Source organism: Lepisosteus oculatus, chromosome 11 (genome assembly GCF_040954835.1).
Source record: "Lepisosteus oculatus isolate fLepOcu1 chromosome 11, fLepOcu1.hap2, whole genome shotgun sequence".
Classification (NCBI taxonomy): domain Eukaryota; kingdom Metazoa; phylum Chordata; class Actinopteri; order Semionotiformes; family Lepisosteidae; genus Lepisosteus; species Lepisosteus oculatus.
This window is the reverse complement of record NC_090706.1, coordinates 4,808,807-4,829,837: the sequence shown is the minus strand read 5'-3', so window position 1 is coordinate 4,829,837 and position 21,031 is coordinate 4,808,807. Positions and strand designations below refer to the sequence as shown.

Sequence of the window (21,031 nt, the reverse complement as noted above, 5' to 3'; positions counted from 1 at the left end):
GTCCTCAGATATTGATTTTACTGAAGATAAGAAGCAATTTGTTTTTTTTTTAAAGACTGGTTGGCTCTCTGAGGTTCCAAAGTCAATTGCTTGCTGTGCTGACTATTTAAAGATGACTGTTACGTAAAGGGAAAATGTACTGTAAAGGTCAACTGCCTTCCGTTCATTTGGACTTCCCATCTGATGTGACTCAAAGCTCTGTTTCTGGTGTGTCTGTGAATGGTGCTGCTGCAGCATGGAAACAATAGTCTCTGGATACTGAAACAGAACAGAGTCGGCAGGAAGAATTGAGCGAGGAGGAGGGGGGTGGGGTGGGGAGGGAAGACCTTACTGACAGGAAATCTGCCAAGCTCTGCAGGAAAGGCATGACCCCAGCCTTTAAATACTAATGCCAACGTAAGGTAATTTAAATTAGAAACAGCGACATCCTCATCCTTCTGCACGTTGAGATCCACCCCTCATCTGTTTTCAAACGAGGGGGTACTTTACTAGCGTTCCTCCCCCGTTCCCAGCAAACATCTCAAATTGACTGCACAGTGCCTGTGGAGCGCGTCGTCTCTGAATTTCTGTGGGAAAGCAGAATTGAGGTCACGCACGCACGGAACATGACAGAGGTCGCCGTAGAGAGAAAACAAAAAAAAAAACCCACAAAAAAACTAAAATACAAACAAGGAACCGGACATCACAGCCACCCTTCGTCGCCGTGTCCGCTGTGTTGGTTTTGAAAATGGAGTTTAAAAAAAACAGGCCAAAAAACAAAGAGTTTGCTTGTACTTCCCACTGTTATGGTAGCTGGTAAGGAAACAGAGCAAATTTACTGCTGGAATATGTGACCTGTTTCACAGAACGGCCGTCACACTGCAGAGCACGCAGAACGTCATGTGCCAGAAGCCTGTGTACTCAGTTGATGTCGGCAGTCTGAAACAACACAGTGGGCTTTTGTCTGCAGCTTTGGCCTGCTAGATGAAAGCCAGGGGCCAGCAGGCGTACAAAGTGGCAGATTTAGTGCATGTGTACATCCAGAAGAACTATGGACACAGGGAGGTGTTAGAAAACAATGTCATCGCATTTCTTTTAACCAGAAAGTCACATTAATATTAAGATGAGGAGTAGAAATACGATTTTAGCCCATTTAGTTTAGAGATGACTTTAGGCTGTGTATTTAGGTTAGCCAGCTTATTATAGCCTGTTTTACAAGACAGTTGAGCAACGCCCCTAGATCATCTGTAAATGTTGCATTGGGATCGTTCATGTCTTATCCAGGAGATGAGACTTCTAACAGCACAGCTCCCTCTCTCATCCTGTGGAAATGCTACAGAGATTCTATCCCAAAGGAAAGGGAGCGCAATTCATGTGGAGTGTGACTAAAAGGGAATAATGATACCATGTGCCCTGCATGTAAAAATCTTGGTTGTGCCATAGTAGCAAGCGACATCATTCTCATTTGGGAAACTGACTAATGCATTAAATATGAGATCAGTTGTTTAGCAGAGCATAATATTATTGTGTGTTAATGAGTCGTTTCAGGATGTGTCAGAAAGGTCACATTGCTGCAGACATTTTTTTGCAATGTGCATCTTTCACATCTCTCAGCAAACAGTTTGTGAAATATAATGTCTGTCAGCAGAGGATCTACAAAAAAACTAAGCATGCATTTTCATTCTCTTTTTTTTAGGTGTGAGGTCGTTACAAAGAGACCAAGCAAATATGGATGACAAAAGGCAGGAAATGCAGCTTTTGAGCAACAGTATTGCTGCCTATGCTCATATTAAAGGTACAGACTTTTCACTGCTCTCTTATGAGCTGGCCGAGCTCAACAGCACACTGACAAAGTACATCCCTGGGGGAGATGTTGTGTGGAAAGCTACTTCAGGAGCAGCCCTTGAATTAGAACGATGTGCTATGACTTGTGTGTTTTCTGTTTCTGGAGTCACATGCTCAAGTGTTTGCGGTGCAGGAACTGGAGGATTTGCGTACATCCGCTCTATAGGGATCATCGTGCAATGAGATAGAGTTAAATACAGAGGATAAAACATCAGAGCCCATGTTGGCCCTGTCGATATTAAAGGCAAAAGGCCCTGTCACTAAAGGTCCCCCTCTCCCGTGTCTCTTTGTTTCATCCAGAAAACTCCGAGAGCTTCGGCCTCTACTTCGTCATCGGCGTGTGCTTCGGCCTGGTGCTGACGCTCTGCCTGCTGGTGATCCGCATCTCCTGCCGGCCGCGCGCCGCGCCCGCCCCGGAGAAGAGGAGCCTGAAGGGCTGCAGCCAGGAGGAGGAGGGCGAGGACGAAGACGAGAGCGAGGAAGAGGAGGAGGAGGGGGGGGACGCCGCGGCCCCCCAGCCCGCTACCGAGACCGCCATGGGCAACCACAGCCAGTCGGACGGCACCCTGAGCGTGAACGTCTTCACGTCGGCCGAGGAGCTGGAGCGGGCGCAGCGGCTGGAGGAGAGGGAGAGGATCATCCGGGAGATCTGGAGGAACGGGCAGCCGGACATCCTGGGCACGGGCACGGGCACCATCGGAAGGGTCCACTACTACTAACGCCTGCTCCCCGGACCGGGGCTGCTCCGTAGCCAGCATCCCTGCTCACCGGCCCCGATCGACGCCTGCTAACGGAGCAAGGAGACAAACACGGTCCAGCTCCTCTGTATCTGACCTTCACCTGGGAAGCACATATCACTTGAAGGTGTTGTTATCTGTATATCATGGAACTCTCTTTTCTTTTAATCTGTGCTTGAACTGAAGACTGAAAACAAGCAGGGTATGAACCCCACCTGTGCTTATTTCCATCGAGAAGGTGCCTTTGAACTGTGAACTGGAGAGGAGAGGAGTGGATAATTGTCACACCTTTATCCTCTTTTTTTAAAACCTTTCAGGACTGATGAGGCGAAACAAGAGACTGTTTTTTTCCACGGCCACAGTAAGCTTGAGTAGTAGTTCGGTCTTTTTGAGACATTTTGTTTCGGATATCTGTGGCCTTTCAGCCTGAGGAGTAACCCTCTAGAAAGAGAGTAAAAACAAAGAGACTCATTTGTGCGAACAGTCCTTCTTATAACTGTATGTCGGAAATGTTTTTAAATGAGATTATTTTGTATTCTGTATTTTTAAGAGTGCACGCAAATGTCTTATCTCCACTGTCTCTAAAAAAAAAAACAGTTAATAACTCCAGCAAAATATTCTTCTGGTACGACCCTCCCCAAAATAACAAGTCGGATGCTCACATTTTTATTTTTGTATTCAGAATTTTAATATCGAAAGTGACCGATAATTTCAGCCTGAAGTAAAAAGAGTCTCGGCAGTGGCTGGATCTGATGTTGGCGCAACTCACTAAGGCATTTGCATTCCTGAAGATTACAGAAAGAAAGAATACGTTCATGTTTCTTTTCGTCTATTCATAGGAGAAAAAGAGGTAGGATTCTGTAGACTCCCAAACCAAAGGAAATGGCACCATTACCCCTGAATCCCTCGCCCACCCATGAGCACTGTGATGGCAGTCCAAAAAACAGCCAGTTGTGACCTCTAAAACAAACAGGATTTTTCTTTAAAAAAATGTTCCCTGACACATTAGCATTGCAATAAAGCAATAATGCTGATCTTTATCTTGGAGGGCTTACACAACAGAAAAAATTCTCAAGGACGGGGAGTATTAATGAATGCCTCTTCAGCTTCTCCCAGAGCTAGACTTTTCCTTTCACATGCAGGAAAAAGTTTCTCTGTGGCAGAGCAGCAGGTCCAGAAGTGAGAGCCCGCCATTGAAAATGTTCCAAGCTAAAAACAAAAATGAAAACATTCAAAAAGCTAGTTAATACAAGATAATACATATACATATAATAAAAAGCCTCATGAAAAACATCAATTGAAAATAATGTCCTTTTTATTTCTGCTAATTATAATTACCATGACTGATTTTTAGTATTACACTTGAATTAAATAACTGCAGTGCTGTCTTTTAAAAACACTGCATGTTACACCTATACAGTATGTATGAGTCAAAGATATCAGTGCTTTGTCTGGTAAGTACGTGTGATATGCCAAATAGATGTAGATTAATGAAAAATGTATTGCTTTTATGCCAAATTGGATATATTCTAAAGTCCAAATCAGTCAATAAAGTCTTTGTTGGGGGCAGAGGGGGGCAGATTTGACCAATCTTCTAATCCTATTTAGTCCTTTCTTATTGCCTAATCATTTCCTGGACAAAACCACCTTTCAAAACCAGTCTTTAAATTTAGGCTTTGTAATTCATGGTGAGCTTATTTTGACATTCAGTTCATTCCAGGTTTTAGGCGACTTCATTCTTTTTGGTATTAGTCAGTTCGGCTCATTTTAATTTACTCCAAGCCGAATAAAAAGCAAGTTTGTTTGAAGAGCTAAGAACTGGCTTTAAAACAAAGAGCGGACGGAATAAAAATAATATTGATATATGGCTTGTGTTCTAAAACGCTCTACGGTTCATTCCCCTCAAGGCCATTTTAGAATATCACATTAATGCTGGAGCCTGCAGACAACATCAGGCAGAAAAACAAGCTAAGTGTACATTTCCACCTTTCCTGGAAAATGCTGGACACCCATGGCTGAACTGTGCATAACACTCATTTTCAGATCACTTAGTACTGCAAGTAAAAACACTGACTGCAATGGAACCAGACCAGACCAACGTACACACATTCCTTCGTAGCTGTGACCCTCAGCAGCAGATGAAGTGGCAGTGGACTAATTGTGGTTATGCTTTGAAGTGGTGAATATGCAGAGTGGCTCACTCAGTAAGAACTACTGTAGGTGTCTTGAATTCCAGCCTGGATCATGTGACTAGCTGACTGTAACCAGCATTGCCCCGAGAGGCATCTCACAACAGGCCAGTGGTAGGCGGGGGTGGGGGGGAGGTTGGGATCTGTCAGCTACCTGATGAAATAGCAGTCTCCATGACTTTATGGGAGCATGCAAGATCACAGTAATGTCAGTGAGGGGTGCATCTCTTCGACCAATCGGCGTCAAACCTCCACATTGGGTGGGCAGGTTATAAAATAAATTGGTTTGAGATTCTACATTTCCAAAACAAAAATAAGCTAGGGACTTGTTTTGCATCCCTTATCCCTTCTTCGGGGTATTTCCAGTTCAGTCAAGAGTTCAATTCTGAGTGCAATAAGAGGGTTTCCCTGGAGCTGCACAATCCAGAACAAATTTATCTTTAAAAGGCTGATTGTGTTGGTTGCACTGCAGCGTTTGGTCATATCCGTTTGACATTTTGAGCATGGCCAAAGAACACAGCAGGGGCATTGAAATGCAAGGTGCCTTCTTTATGCAATTGTAACGAAAGGCTTACGTACTTACATCTGGAGATACAGGGTGATCACATGCTTAACCTCTCAGGCTCTGCTGCTGAGAATGGGAGGCATTAATTTCTCGACCAATGATTGACAGGGGTTATTCTGTATGTCTGTAAAGAAGGGCTCTTCGAGCAGCCGGTACGTGAGGAATGGTCAACAGAACAGATCGTATGTGTGTGAAGTTCGTGAGAGGAACAGAGTTCAAAGAGTTTGTATTTAAGTTTTTTATATAAAGTGCCATGCTTTATTTTTTTACAACACAGCATTTCTGAAAAGACTAATAATGTTCATCAGGCATGTGGGCATTTGTATATGAAGTGCCATAAAACCTGTCATGTTACAGGAAGGACAGAAGAAACGTGCAGAACAACACTTTTGGGCTACAGAAAGAAAATTCTAGACAGCAACAGACATTTTCTTTTTTGGCCTTTGGTGCTATTGTAATAGAGAAAACATTTTACAGAAAACTGACTAATGCATATATACTGTATACATCCTTTGTACATTCCTGCAGAAATTAACTTTGTCTTGGCTTTAAATGAGGGGTTTTAATCTTCAATGATCACAGTCACATACCAAAGAGCACTGTCACGTGACAGCTATTTTGTCTAAGAGTACATCACAGCTGTAACATCTAAATGACTCTTAAGTCCGAGTTTCTGATTTCTACAAACAACAGCCTGTTTTACTGGCAGATGCGTTCATGAAAGGCATGTTAGTTTTAACATCCTTGCTGGATCATCAGACATTATCTCCTTAGACCATTTTTTTTTGTTAAACCCACCTGTCATGCTGGATTTCTCAGAAATATACAGGCATTGTTTATCTGTTGCATTTCTGTTTACAAACCTTTAATTGTATTTTGTCAGTTGAATAACTTCATGACCCAGAAGGAGGATACATTTCTAAATATGAATATTTCCCCAGTTGTCTTTCTGGGATTAATTTAGAATTTGAATTAGCCTTCTGCAGGATATTGGAAAGATGTTAAAATGTCATCTTCCTTAAGTGATTATTCACATTTGTGTCATGTACGTTTTTCACATGAAAACGTGAGCATTCCAATTGTACGACAACGTCTTATCATTCGTATTATTCCCTTAATACAGGGTATTCAGTGGTTCTTTGTCACTTAGGCATATGATGAGATTCTTTGTTTTTTTTTAAACTTCGAAATAAAAATGGCTATTAGTATTTTAATAAACCAACTGCTGCTGCCTTAGTGTGTTCACTTACAATGAATGTTATGAAACTAATTTTATTTTGTTTGTCTGTCCTTCTGTGGGGCCATTGTCTATAGGTATTTAAAGAACTGAAATCCTAAAAAATGATTTGATTTATTGCAGCTGCCATTATGAGGTCACTTGGCTTGGCTGCAAACACAGTCATTTTTCATCTACTGTCTGAAAATATTTGCAGTCAACATTCATCATATTACTCCACCGTGTCCTCCTGATAAAGGAAAAGCCATAAACAGCCTATTGTAAGCTTTCAAACAGGAATGAGTTGACCTCACAGACAGGCATGACACAAGGAAATGCTAATTAAAGCATCTTAAAAGAACAGCAAAATATACATCTCCGTGTGGGAAAGAGGAACTTGCTGGCTTGCCAAGACAAGGCACTGGAACTTCTTCCCAATGGCTTTAAGGCCATAATTTGTGGTTCAAAAACAGAACTGAGAAAATACCACTCTGTAAATAATTCCCATGACCGTATGCCCTTGAGATGTATTTCCCTTAATGGGTTTCACATATCATTCACTAAAGCAAAACCTCAATACCAAATGGCTGCACTTGTTTTTAATCTTGGTTATGTTGTGCCAAAGCTACATCCAGGCCAGTTTTGGCAGGAGTGGGTAGAGAGCCATACTTGTTTAAATGTTTTAAAAATGATTATGGTTAATGACAGTTGTGGGTCATGTGATTGTGAAATATATACATAACCCCTACCCCCCCTTGGTAAATCAGAAGAAACTCTGCTCATGTAAATATACGTGTGGATATGGAAAGTAGGCCAATGAGTGTAGATTGTTGTACCAACAGAAGCACACAGCTGAGGCGAATACAATATAGTGAGATTAGCTCAATTCAAAAGATCTGTGAGAACCAGGTTTCCTAAAGCATTTACAGAAAAGCCTAGCAGAAAGGGAAGTAAACCTGAAATGATTTTAAAGGAACTATCCCCACATATAAAATGGGAGGTGAATTTACATTTATTCATGCCAGAAAACTCTTCCCCCTCTCTTTTCCTTATATTCTAGAGTGGAGATCTCAGTCACCATGACCTGCTTTCTTGAAGATGAGGAGCAATTGGTATTTATAATTTAATCAAGCAATTAATTAAGTTAAGGGAATTAGTAGGTCTTCAGATTTGTGTTCCAAATGATTTTGAAATATTGTTGTTTCGCAGTGCTGGGGCCCTGGGTTCAGTTGCTGGGGTGCTATCAGCATGGAGTGTATATGTTCTCCGCATGTTTGTATGGGTTTCCTCTGGGTGCTTTAGTTTCCTCCCACAGCTCAAAGACATGCTGATAATGTCATTGACCTTAGTGTGTGTGTGTGTGTCTGCCCTGTGACAGACTGGCATCCTGCCCAGGGTGTAACCTGCTTTGTGCCCCTTGCTTGCCTGGATAGACTCCAGCTCCCCGGTTTGATAAAGTGGTTACAAAATGGATGAATGATTTCTAAATTACTTAATTAAGAAACAGTTTGATTGCTCACAGTTCAGTTGTGTTTTTATGTAAAACATACTTAAAACAAACACTAAGTAATGTACTGATGACTCCTAGACAAGGCTGTATATCTATAGAAATGACTTATAATTCATTTTAAGACTCAACTCCATTTAATAGTTAAAGATCATACTGCTCTGCATCTTAGCTTCTTTGTGTGCGAGGGCTGCAGTTGTACACAAAAGTGGCCGGACTCAGGCCCTTTCTTTCTCCCTTTAGTGGAAGCAGCTGATTGGAAAAGCTTTTTGTCCACGTTTCATTATTAATTTTCCATTTCCTCCGGACAAAGTCATACTATACTCCCTCACATACCAAGCCAAACCTCCAGTCTCAGCTAATTTTAGCAGATCTCCACATTTCCTATAGAAACGTGACCTGTGCTCCTTTGCATCCTTTATTTCTGACTCCTAATTTCCTGTGTTTTCATTTTAATACTCCAAAGCTTCTTTCGGTTACAGAGCCTCCACTGTTGGCGCTCAAATGGAGTGTTCTTGAGTTAAAGAAAGGTTAGTTATTACAGACTGCTGACTTATTATAGATGAGAAAGTCTCTGTTCATTAAAGCAACAGCCACAAACGCTCAAATGCAAATCTTGGTCATTATACAGAACTGAGAAAAACTAGAAAAATAGGTGATGAATGATTTTGGATTCATTAAGACCTTGTATTTTTCAGAACAAAATCTTATATTTAAACCTATTTGTATTTCAAAGAATGATTAGATAAAATGGCTACGGTTAGTTTAGTACAGCATTAACATCTATCTTCAAGCATTCCTTAACAAATATAGGAAAACCACATTCTAGGCCACATTTGGCTTTCCGTTAAAGAGCTACTATCTCTGAAGAATGAGAAACACGGACAGCTCTTTTTCTTTAGCTTTTGATAGTTATATACAAATATAATTTTCATTTTAGCAAGCCAAATTGTACACACCTGTAATTAATGAAAAGTGCAAGAGAAGATAACTTGAATTTGCTTAGTCAGAAGAATTAAAGTCCACTACAAGCAATGAAAGCCATTTTCTCATCTTACCTTGCCAATTGAGCCAAAAGGAAACACACTCAATAACAACTATTCCATTCTCCTGAATGCAATTTTTAAAAATAGCTCGTTCCCATGGCATTTGCAGAAGCCCTTGAGCTGTAATGAATCGCAGATGTTTCCCAGATGTTTTCTGCAGCCCTCAGGCTTCCCAAAGATGCCAAAAATCCACTGAGGATTGAGGGAATTGGTAAACACTGTGACACAGACCCAGAGTTCAGTGTTCATAAAAGGCCAGTCACCATTTGCAACAAAATGAAAGAAAAACTGAGAATTAGAAGCTCTGACTCCTAATGAAGAAGGAAATTTCTTGAAAAAAATACATCTTTAAATATGTCTGCAGTTAACCAAATGACAGAATGAATTATTGTCATATTATTGTTACATTAAACAGATAGCACAGATGTGTACTACAGAAACACACTCCCGAAACATTGTAAGTGTGTTTAAAAATCGGTATGATTGAAGAGATGATCAAATAAATTGAAATAACATGTTAAAAATGTATACTTGGATTCGAGTAGATGTTCTCTACAACAGCATAACAAACCTCTTTTAAATACATTTTACTCAAAAAAACTTTGAGTTTAATTGAAAAAACGTTGACCTCAGTTGTGAATACTGAGAACTGATTAGTTTTGCTTTTCTTCAGATTTATTGTACTGATATTCCTAAAGAGGCAAACGTATCATTGATACATGAGGGTCAGTGAAGGGTTTTCCAGCAGAAGAGATTAAATTACCTGGATGGGAGACCTCCTGCAAAAAACTAAGGTTGCTGCTGGAAGAGGTGTAAGTAGGGTCAGCAGGGGGCGCTCACCCTGCGGTCTGTGTGGGTCCTAATGTCCCAGTATAGTGACGGGGACACTATACTGTAAAAAAGGTGCCTTCTTTTCAGATGAGATGTAAAACTGTGGTCCTGGCTCTCTGTGGTCATTAAAAAGAGTGTTTCTCGAAAAGAGTAGGGGTGTTACCTCAGTGTCCTGGCCAAATTTCCCATTGGCCCTTACCAATCATGGCCTCCTATTAATCCCCATCTATGAACTGCATCACTGTTCTCCTCCCCACTGAGAGCTGGTGTGTGGGGAGCGAACTGGTGCACTCTGGCTGGTGTCGCATCATCTAGATGAGGATACACATTGGTGGAGGGGAGTCCCCACTACCTGGAAAACACCTTGAGTGAAGTGTCCAGAAAAGCGCTCTATAAATGGAAGGAATTATTACCATCGTAATAATTCAGGCCGACAGTCTACGCCTGTACTCAGCTCACAGTATCGGATTCTCTTGGATTTTCCGTCCAATGTATGTAAGCAGTGTCCTCTAGTGTAAGCTCTGGGAAGTCCAGTAATATACTTATGAAAAACATTTTTTTTTTAAAGTTGGTCCTGCCAGACTTTGGTCTGGAGAAATATGCACTAACAATTATCGAGCCTAAAAGCTAAATAAATTATTTTGCCTAAGAACACCACTTTTCATTTCGCCTGCCGTCTTTCCCTCAGTAAGTATGGCTACCCGCTCTGTTCTACGTACCCCTGCATACTTCCGTGAGAAATGAAGGCAAGTGTTGGCAAAATAGTGTCCTGGGCTGACGTCAGAGAGCGCTGTCGTCGCTGATTGGGCAAAGGAGTTCGCGGGAGTTTATGGCGCATGTGCTGTGAGCTTTGTGTCTGGTGTTGTGGCGCGCTTAAAACGTAGAGGAAGAATTCTGCTCCAGGTGTCTGATATAACCAAAACTTTTGAGCTACTAATAGTATTTTTTTTTGTTGTTCTCAGTATTGTTTTAATATATTCTAATCATGTGGAACCAAGGTAAGAGGTGTTAACCTTGTTCGTTGTAAAACAAGCGCTGACGCTTGTTTTAACATCTGATTTCTGGATTAAGCTGCATGTTGGACCGCGGTTTGTTTTGATGAGCAAGAATTTGAAATTTAGTTTGATTTACCTAAAAAATGTAAAGCGGTTTATCTTTTAATTTTCACTTAAGCTTTATTATACAGGATGCTACAAAACACTGAAAGAAGACCGTTATCCGTTTCCACTCGATTTGCTAACCAAATACTTCGAGATAAGTTTGAAAATCCAAAGAGAAATGTAATTATTACCGTGAACTTGGTAGTTGAATGTGAGTCACAGGTATGGGTCAGAACTGTTCTTGCTTATGTACGTAAATACAGTAGTAGTAACAAGACCTGTTCTGAAAGCTCGTTACAGCATCTAATTACAGGTACCCATAGTACTGACAAGATTTATGCGTCCAGTAAGTAAAACGACAGCACTGTTTTTAAGGTCTTTAAGGTAATATTTAGGCGTTTAATGATATTTGCAGTACAGAATTGAGTTTAGATGCAAGTTTAGTTTCAGTTGCAATACTTTGAAGGGACGAGCTCTTCCACTGGGGCCTCACAGTCCAGCTCAGGACTGTCCAGTCCTGGTGCCGGTACCCACTGTCCAGCAGGCTTTATACATCTCATTATGGGTGTAAGAACTGGGACAATCTGTTAAAGTGTCCCAATCTGGCTCAGCTGGGAGGAGCCCTGCAGTGACTGCACCAGAGTTGGGCACTCCTGGTCCACAGCTCTCTGGTCACTTGCTCACTGTCTAGGCTTTAGACGATCTGGTGTTTCCCAGGGAGAGCTGGTAGGGCCGGTGAGCGTGGACACCGCAGTGTGAGGCCGTCAGGACCCTTCTGGTCCACTTGCTGGGTTTCTCTCTGTAAACGGGTCTCTGTCGCAGGTTATGGCGACTCCAGCATGGCGGGGGGTTACACACAGTCCCCCGGGGGCTTCGGATCTCCTGCCCCCTCGCAAGGAGAGAAGAAATCGGTGAGTACACCGATTCTCCGGAAGCGCACCCGGAATAAGAAGGCAGAAACGGAACCCATACCCGCCACTGCCCCGTTGGCATGCGCTGTCTGATCTCCATTGAGGTAGAAGTCAAAGACGGGGGCTCATGCCACAGGAGCAGAAATGTTCTTGTGACTCGGCAGATTTGCACTTTGCCTTGCTGTGCACATTGGTGAAGTGAACGGAGACTGGCCAGCTGTTCATCCTGTACCCACCGAACACAGTGCTGGGGGGGGGGCCCTGGGGGGCTCATCCCACCCCTGCTCTTGGCGACACTTCTCCCGTTGGGCACGGCCACTTGGGACATCCTGGTCACGGCCGGAGTCGGCTTGAACCCGTGACGCAGGCCAACCAGGGGGACGAGGGGTGTGGAGCAAGCACCTTTACTGGTTGAGCCACTTGGGCTCCCAATTAAGTTGACTCGTTTAAATTAACTGAATTAATTGGCAGTGTGGTTGGCCCGCTGCGATGTGTCGGACTGATGTGGCGCCTGTTCTTTCTGCTCGTGCCGCAGAGAGCGAGGACACAGCAGATCGTCCCCTGCACCGTCTCCCAGCTGCTGTCCTCCTCCCAGGCAGAGGACGTCTTCAAGGTGGGCGAGGTGGAGGTCTCCCAGGTAAGGGCAGGTTCCGCTACGGCTCACCTGGGTGGCTTCCCACCAGGCCCTGCCTTGGGTTAAGCTCCTCGTTAAGGGTGTTATCAGGTCCCCTGCAAAAGCTGCGTTTGAGTGTCGTTTCTTTTGGTGCAGTAACCCCTTGGTTGATGTTTTTGTTCTGCCTAAAAACACACTATTATATGAGGGAAAAAAAATATGCATACTATATATATGCTTTCGGGGTGGTTTGACTTGGAACGATTCCAAGTCAAACGCGGTCAATGAAAATTCTTTTTGTGCTTTTTTTGTATTATATAACCTATTTTTTATCGTGTCATAAATAGACAATAAAATTCGCTAAAGCAAGCAAAGCACAAACAATACCCATCATAAACAATAGGCTTACCCCTACAGGGCATCGTTGAGACTGATGGGTAGTATTTTTTTTCTTTTTTTTTTTCTTATTCGTGTATTTCATTGTTAATGTGGGGAAAGTCTGATATTTATAATTTTACAGAGAAATTCTTCTTTAGCGGGTTTAGTTTATTACAACTGAAGTCTGTTAAACCAAGGGTTTAGATTACTTATTGCAATCTTTAATGTAAGGCTTGCTGTGAGGGTGGAGGGTGAAGGACCATGTGTTGCACTGATGGGAAACGCTGGGCTGATTTTGATCTGCAGGTTCACCATCTGGGTGTTTTCTAGGTCACATTAGTGGGGATTGTCCGTAACGCAGAGAAAGCTCCGACCAACATCCTGTACAAAGTGGACGATATGACAGGCCCGCCCTTGGACGTCAGGCAGTGGGTGGACACCGATGTAAGTGCTTTTGCCTGGAATTACATCTTTCATGTAACTGGATGGAATTTTCTAATGCAGATTCTTAGCATCCAATATGGTGTGAGAATTTCTGATGTTTTGTAGTACTGTTCTTACTACTGTTCTTTTTTTGTGATTATTTTGTTTTTGTTATTGACGGCACTTTTGAATATTTGAATTCCTGTATTATTTTTTAATTGTCTCATTTGTATTGACTATTTTTTATTTCTTCCAAATCGCCAATCCCCATAATGGACTCTTTATTTTCTCTTAAATGCTCTTTTTTTCTCTTTTAAAACATCAAGATCATCCAGAGTATACAAAAAGAAAAAAAGAAAACAAAGAGTTAAAAGAATCTCTGTCTTTTAAGTCTGGAATTAAAAAAAATATACAAAAGTACAATATAGCTAATCGTGAGAACAAATAAACAACTTTCCTCTTTCTTTTAACGTACCCAATTAAAGAGTATACAAGAACAGATACACAAAATTAAAATTACTGATCTTAAGAGTCCATATATCAATACAGCCACCAACTCGAACTCCAACACTACATGCAATTGATCACCATCAAAAACCACCGTAACACCTTCTTCTCTATCTATGAAGTTTAAATCTTTATTTTCTTACAGTCTTTTTTTTCTGTCCAAAGCGTTTGATTATGTAACCTGCCTTGGATAAAGGCATCAGTGAACTACCATGATGGATATTTGGAAACGGAGGATTTCATTTAAAAATGCATCATTCTGGGGCATCCAAGAGCAGATCTTTGTGAACCTTAAGTGTTTCCTTTTGCCTGTGTGTAATGTGATGCCCTGTGGTTTGTTTCGGGTCTCCCACAGGAGGCGGGCAGCGACAACATCGTGGTTCCTCCTGCTACCTACGTGAAAGTTTCGGGTCATCTTCGGGCTTTCCAGGTAATTTCCGCACTCCACCACGCTCTGCCGATTGGCCTGGAGAAAAGGCCTTCCCGCTGTTCACTTTTATTGTCATGATCGACCAAGACAGAGCTGTGCTCCACAAGGAACTAGCGCGCTTCTTCATTGGCTACATCCGCCCATCCATTTTCTACCATCCGCCCAGTCGGGGGTTGCAGGCAGCAGGAGCCCTCCACTAGCAGCGGGCACGTGGGATGACAGCGTGTTGCAGGGCAGACACTCACAATAAAGCCAGTTTTCCCAGAAGCCAATTAACAAACTAGTGCGTCATTGGACTGCGGGCGGGAAACAGGCCACCTGAAGGAAATCTCATGCAGACACGGGGGGAACACAAAACTCCACACTGATGGCACCTCAGCAGTTGAACCAGGGGCCCTGCGAGGCCGCAGTGCTGATCACTGCCCTGGACAGTTGTCCTGACAAACTGCGGACAAACCTAGAGGCATTTAAAACTGAGGGTTTTTGTTATCTTGGTCATTATGTTATTTCCATCTTCTTAAATCTTTAATATGCCATACACATATACAGCTCTGACAGTGTTTGTAAGCCCCTGAATTTTTCTGAGATATCCTATACCAGTGTATAGTTTCCAGTTTCAAAAACCGTATTTGTTTTTATTTGCGATTTCCTGTTCTCCTTCAGGGCCACAAGAGCTTGGTGGCTTTCAAAGTCAGGCCCCTGGAGGACATGAACGAGTTCACTTCACACATGCTGGAAGTAGTGCAGGCACACATGCTTCTCAGTAGACCACAGGGCACGGTGAGTACCCAGTACCCTCAGCACAGTGCTCCCCTTGGGGCGTGTAGAAACACACACTACTGGAAGAGGAGAAATGGCAAACAAACCTAGCAGGATTTAAAACTGAGTTTTTTGTAAGATCAGATGGCTTTATTGGCTATATACAATTCTTGTATTAGGAATTTCTTTTCGCATACCCCAGCTTGCTCTCCATGAGAGACACAGACAGGGAGAGAAGCTTGGGGTCAGAGCACAGGGTCAGCTATTTATACAGCGCCCCTAGAGCAGTTGGGGTGAAGGGCCTTGCTCAGGGGCCCAACGGAGTAGGATTCCTCTGCCGGCCGTGGGATACGAACTGGCAACCTTCCAGCCAGAGAGCCACCACACCGTCCCTGTGCTCTTGGTCACTCTGTTATATCCATCTTCTTTAATTTTTAATATTCCAGACTCCTCCTTTGAAATCATTAGCTAATGAACAGAAAGCTTTTTCAGTGTTGCTTACGTTTGCACCTTACTCTCTTCTCTTGGGTGTTTTTATTAGTGCAGTGGTTCTCAAACTTTTTGGACCAAGTACCACCCCTAATCCAACTAAAGCATCCAGTTACCACCTACAAGTCATCATTTCATAGGAACCCCAGAAATTCTCAATGACCAACATGAGCGCGCGTGCACACACACTCACACATACATATAATAAATATTATAATAATAAACTTTATTTGATATAGCGCCTTTAAAGGTGGCTTCTCAAAGTGTTTTACAGAAAAAAAACTAACAACAACTAATAAAAAGGCACCATTTCAATGAGAGGGGTGAGCCTGTTTAGTCGAGCAAAGCAGAGGTGAATTAATTTTTCGAGCCTTGATACAATTCACAACAGTCTTAGAGATTTTAAATCGTCAGGCATTTTCTTTACAGCAAAGGTCTCGCGGTGGACGTTAAATTGCGTCCATTCATTTCTGAAGCAACCTCTCAAATTGTGCAACACCGTTATGTCGGCTTGTCATTGCTCTAGCACCGTCTGTACAAACTCTGATGCGTTTTATCCAGTCGATGCCATTCTCTTCGATAAATTCATTCAGAAGCTGAAACGTGCTCTGTTGTAGTTCCTGTTGGTAGCAGTTTACAGAACAGAAAGTCCTAATGGGATGTGCCCTCAAACTCGTATCTAACCTAAGCAAACGAACCGGCCAAATCGACTACAGACTCATCTAATTGCAGTGAGAAGCAATCTGCAAGCTTGCATTTTTCCGCTTTTCCGTTTTTATTTCCGTATTTATTTTAAGTTTTTATTTCATGCGCATGGGAGCGAAACACAGAGACACTCTGTGTATTTTTCTCAAATTAACTTAGAACAGTTCTTAAATATTTTTCTGTTATCTATCATGCTTTCCTGTGCTCACAAGATTACCAGCGTTTGTAGCACGCATTTCTATGCATTCCTGTGTTTACAACGTTGGCATTGTTCCAAAATCACGCACATTCTCCTTCCTCCCTATTTGCTGGAGATACAGTAGCTTTTTTTAAATACAATTGGTCACTTGCGTCCGTAGCACGCATTCCTATAGAGTGGTATAGAATTACAGAGTATCTCTTGTGTCCACTGAAGTATTATCACGCACTGTATCGTAGTACGTAGGCTGAAATGTGAAAACCCGTCCCGATTTTTCAGCGCACAGGACACAGTTCCAGGGTCATTTGGCGTACCACCTGGTAGCACTCCGCGTACCACTGCCGGTCTGCGTACCACAGTTTGAGAACCACTGTATTAGAGGAAAGTTAGTCTTGAGGCATTCATTTGCCATGTTGACCACCTGGTGGAGCACTTGAAAAAGATGAAAAGCCTTTCTAGTTTTGCAGTCATTGCTTTACATGAATTGCAGGAAGTGTGTAAGTAAATGTCAGTGCTGTCCAGTTTGGAAACTAATTAAATTAAAAATTTAAATTAATTAAAAATAGGTGCCTACATGCTTTGTTGTGTTCTGCCTCTTGCAACCCAAATGTCCTGGTATCTGCCAGTGCTGCAGTGGCATTTCATTATTGAAAGTCTCTAGCTACTCCCAGGTTTATCACTATTTTAAGGGAGTCCAAGGTCAGAACAGCTTAAAATATTTGTTTTACTGATGTATCAAACTTCTTACCTGGTTTTATGTTTGTGTAAGCATTGTCTGGAGCACAGTTCTTCATTGTGGGCTGCTGTAATCCATTTCTGTTCTTCAGGTGAACACCGCTGGGATGAACCACAGCATGGTCTCTATGTCAGGGGGGGGCACAGGGACAGGATACTCTGGGGCCAGTGATATAGCCGTGAATGGTCTGACGCCACATCAGAGTCAGGTGGGGTCTAAGGCTTCATTGCTTAACTGCTGTTTTTACCTTTGTTTAGAAATGTCAGAGATCACAGAATAATAAATACCTGTAAAAAAACTAGTCATTTGGTACACAGCCTGAACTCCACATTAACAACATTTACCCTTTCTGTAAGAGCACCTGTATTTATTAATGTTCTTGATCAGAGAGGAGCTTGGTAAACGCCAGAAGGATGGAAATTCATAGCGGTTGTATTGATCCAGACTGCTGATAGCTCTTGAGTGCTTCTGTTGCATACCTTTACAAATAAGGGAAGATGAGTCCCACAATTACCTTTTTGTCTTTTTAAGGTGTTGAATTTGATCAAAAGCTGCACTGACCAGCAGGGGGTCAGTATTCAGGATCTGAAGTTGAGACTGAAGGCGATAAGCCTCGCTTCCATAAAGTAAGTTCCTTTTCTAATGGACCAGCTATTCCTGCTGCCCAGGCTGACTGTACTTACTTGCTCTGAATATTGATGTTGGAATTTAGTGGGTAGTTTGTTTTTGGGTTTTGACATTCATTATCCAGTATATTTTTGGATTATTGGGAGTCCACCAGGACTGTGCAGTAATTCTTCACCGGTCTTATTTCTAATGTGCATTAGTCTCTTAGGTCATGATGAAAATATTGCACTATAACAAGTCAAAATACTCTGAATCCACTATTTAAATTTTGCCACACATACAGTATGAACTAGAACTGACATTCTTAGAAGCAATCAATCAGAGTTGTGTGTTTTGGGGACCTTGCAGACTACAATATTAGTTGGGGTTTAGCACTTCATACTATACTCCATTCTTTTTGATTTTTGTATCTCATGTCCAAACTGGATGTGTACATAGGACCTCAGAAGATGTTACAAGAACAATTACAAAACCTTTCAAACGCTTTTTCTAACCTTTAAGAGTCTAACTTTTGCACAGTTCACGTAGATGGTTAGTTCCAATTCAAGCCATTTAAAAACAAGCCTGTTTTGACATCTTGGTCTTTGCTGTTTTTAATTTGGAGACACTGACCTACAAGCTTTCTTAGAATAGACGCTTTGGAGTGTTTTTCGAAAGCTTCCTGTTTCTGTTTTTGTAAGAACGGAACATTTGCATTATGTGATGCAATTGGAATGTAAAACGTCTTTCTGCTCATCCAGAAATTAATGGTGTGATAAGCTATGTTTTACTTTTAATAGAATTGCACAGGCAGCGTGTTTTAATGCATTCCTGCAAAAAAACATTTACTAAAATTTTGCTGTGAAGGCTAAGTCATTGTAGTGGTTTCCTGTGGTCTTGACTGTATGTTCTCAGGAGGCCTGATATTCAACAGAACACCCCTGAAAGCTTCAGCAGCTTTTTAAGAACCATCTCAGTTATGATTTAGAACAAGAATAGAATAGGTCTTGTAAACTGAATGTCTTTTGAAGTTGTGAAGCTGGAAACCGCTTACTTTGAAGCTTCAAAGAAAGATATGGTTGATAGTAATGTGGTTCTAAGGCCAGTAAAGTGACCGACGTTGCAGTCTTGCTGAAACTTTGACTCTGGACATTCAGAAAGAGTTTCATTCAGGAAGCAGACTGAGATAAATATGCTTTCCTTTTGTAAAAAAAATGCTTTGTGCAATATTTAAAATAAAGTAATTGAAGCTGTTTTTTTACACAGTACTCTTACTCTAATTCTGTTCTTAATGCAGACAGGCGGTGGAGTTCCTCAGCAATGAAGGACACATCTACTCTACCATCGATGAGGACCACTTCAGATCCACGGACAACGACTAGGGATACTCGTTTTCACGAACGCTCCAGAAAAACCCAAAGGGCTTCTGTTTCTCTTCCTCATTCTTCTTTCCAAGTGGAAATGTTTTTTTTTTTGGCAGCAGGAACAGGCTAAGGACTTGTGTTAATCCACAAATAATTTTAATCTTTCTGTTTGCTGTTATGTTTCCTCTAAGCCTTGCCTGATTTCGCAGACTTTAGATAAGAGGTGGATGCCGCCGTGCTGTCGTTTTGACTCAAGTGAGTCTGCTATTTCTGCATGTCAAATCTGAAAGCTGAGTTTGGACAAGAAATAAAATATCCTAGTTCTCTATATGAAATGCTCTGCTTTGATGATTGCTTACATGTCTGTTCATTATTCAGTTTTTAATATTAGAAAACAATGCAGAATGTTTCATTTTATAGCTTTAATATAGGCGAGGTGTTGGACCAATGCAAAGTCATTTAAAGTGTGTGTGTCCACCATGCACAGCCTGTATGTGCTGTGGCCCAGTCTCTCCTAGTGTCTGCAGTTCTGAAGGGAGGATGTGGCACCGTTCTTCCGTGAGAAATGGAATCAGTTTGGTCCTGGTAAAAGGAGGGGAAAACGCCGTTTCAGGTGCCGTTCCTCAGAGTCTCATAAATGCTGGACTGTGTTCAAATTTGCGACAAGCAGCAATTAAGAAACTCTACGGAACTATCAGAACCATTCACTTTTTCACCAAGCACTTGGCTGTAGAGGTCTTTAGGTTAGTGCAAAACTGGCACTCATCAATTTGGTGAAAACATGGTAAAGGATGATTCATCTCACCATATTGCATTTCTCCACTGCTCGGTAATTCATTGCCTGTGTTCCTTGCATCACTGGACTTGCCAAACGTCTGAACTGCTCCGTGGAGTTCTCTGGACTGTGTTTGATTAAACGGGGTGCTGATCTACCAGGTCGAAGGTTGCAGTGAATTGATCTGCAGTTGCTTGTTTTGCCTTGCACTTTGAATATCAAAGAAATTGAAACTGTACACAAGCCTGCATGTACACGTGTGGTGGGATTTCAGAGCAGGAGTGACATGCTTGACTTACCAATAATACTGCTGGTTAAATAAAACAAGACTGTGTGCAAGTTCAGAAATAACTGGTGATTTGTTAAACGTGCCCAAAGTGGCGTAACTTTCATTAACAAATAAAAGCATGCAAGGAAGTAACTGGTCATTATCTGATGGGAAAGCTAAAGAACATTGACCCTGAGTCACTGTTGCATCACATCATTCCGTTGATTTGCAGAGTGACGGTTTTAGTTTCAAGCCACACTTGGTCTTGAGTAAAATAGTCTATTCCAGCTAACAATGTGTGATGCTTTCAAGTGATTTTCACTGCCTTTTAAAACATGTTTTCACTTCAGTACTGGAACCCCTGTTGTGCATGTTCTCCGTAGGAAGTTTTAAGTAAAAATTCAAAAAAAACAGAAAAACCAATGGGATTCACTTCCTTTTTTGACAGCAACATGCATGCTATAACAAAAGAGGAACTCTGCAGGAAGGGATTGACAAACTGAATCTAATAGTTATGGCGTTCTGAAACCTTCTGCATGTTTTAAACTGTTTTACCCACCTCTTATTCAAACTGCAAAGTTTGAACACTTTTTACAATGATGAGAAACAAAATACACCCCATAAAATCCCAGCGATTGCACTGGACATAATAGAAGCTGTAATATTGCAAAGAATATAGACCTGGGATCAATGAAAAGGAAAATTTTAGTTCTTCAGAAATTGCACCCTGGTAGAACAAAATGGGAACAGCTCTTCTTTAGGCAAGGGGAGATCAGTTTGGCCACTGGGTTTGTGATTGAACTGGAGAACAGAAGATCTGAGCAGAGGCTGAGATAAATGAACAGCAAAGAAG

At 41.8% G+C, this 21,031-nt stretch overlaps 2 protein-coding genes across 6 annotated transcripts in view; both read left to right on the top strand.

Annotated features, from left to right (window-relative positions):
- The window catches only part of eva1ba (eva-1 homolog Ba (C. elegans)), a 37,584-nt gene extending 33,730 nt beyond the window's left edge, over positions 1-3,854 (top strand). For all 5 annotated transcript variants that reach the window (XM_015348773.2, XM_015348770.2, XM_015348772.2 and 2 more), the window contains 2 exons: positions 1,676-1,774; positions 2,125-3,854. In XM_015348773.2, coding sequence (XP_015204259.1) covers positions 1,708-1,774; positions 2,125-2,543 — 486 coding nt within the window. In that variant the 5' untranslated portion in view covers positions 1,676-1,707 and the 3' untranslated portion in view covers positions 2,544-3,854. The remainder of the gene's footprint in view (positions 1-1,675; positions 1,775-2,124) is intronic.
- Positions 3,855-10,752: 6,898 nt separating this feature from the next.
- On the top strand, positions 10,753-19,483 carry rpa2 (replication protein A2). Its single transcript, XM_006631249.3, has 9 exons — positions 10,753-10,913; positions 11,838-11,926; positions 12,462-12,563; positions 13,248-13,361; positions 14,203-14,277; positions 14,941-15,057; positions 17,257-17,373; positions 17,697-17,791; positions 19,069-19,483. The coding sequence occupies exons 1-9, from the start codon at positions 10,901-10,903 to the stop codon at positions 19,151-19,153; spliced, it is 807 nt and encodes a 268-aa protein (XP_006631312.2). The 5' UTR covers positions 10,753-10,900; the 3' UTR covers positions 19,154-19,483.
- The last annotated feature ends 1,548 nt before the right edge of the window (positions 19,484-21,031 follow it).

Coding starts and splice junctions, on each gene's coding strand:
- rpa2 (XM_006631249.3), top strand. Junction 11,927..12,461: donor CGCAAGGAGAGAAGAAATCG/GTGAGTACACCG, acceptor CTCGTGCCGCAG/AGAGCGAGGACACAGCAGAT. Junction 13,362..14,202: donor GGCAGTGGGTGGACACCGAT/GTAAGTGCTTTT, acceptor GGTCTCCCACAG/GAGGCGGGCAGCGACAACAT.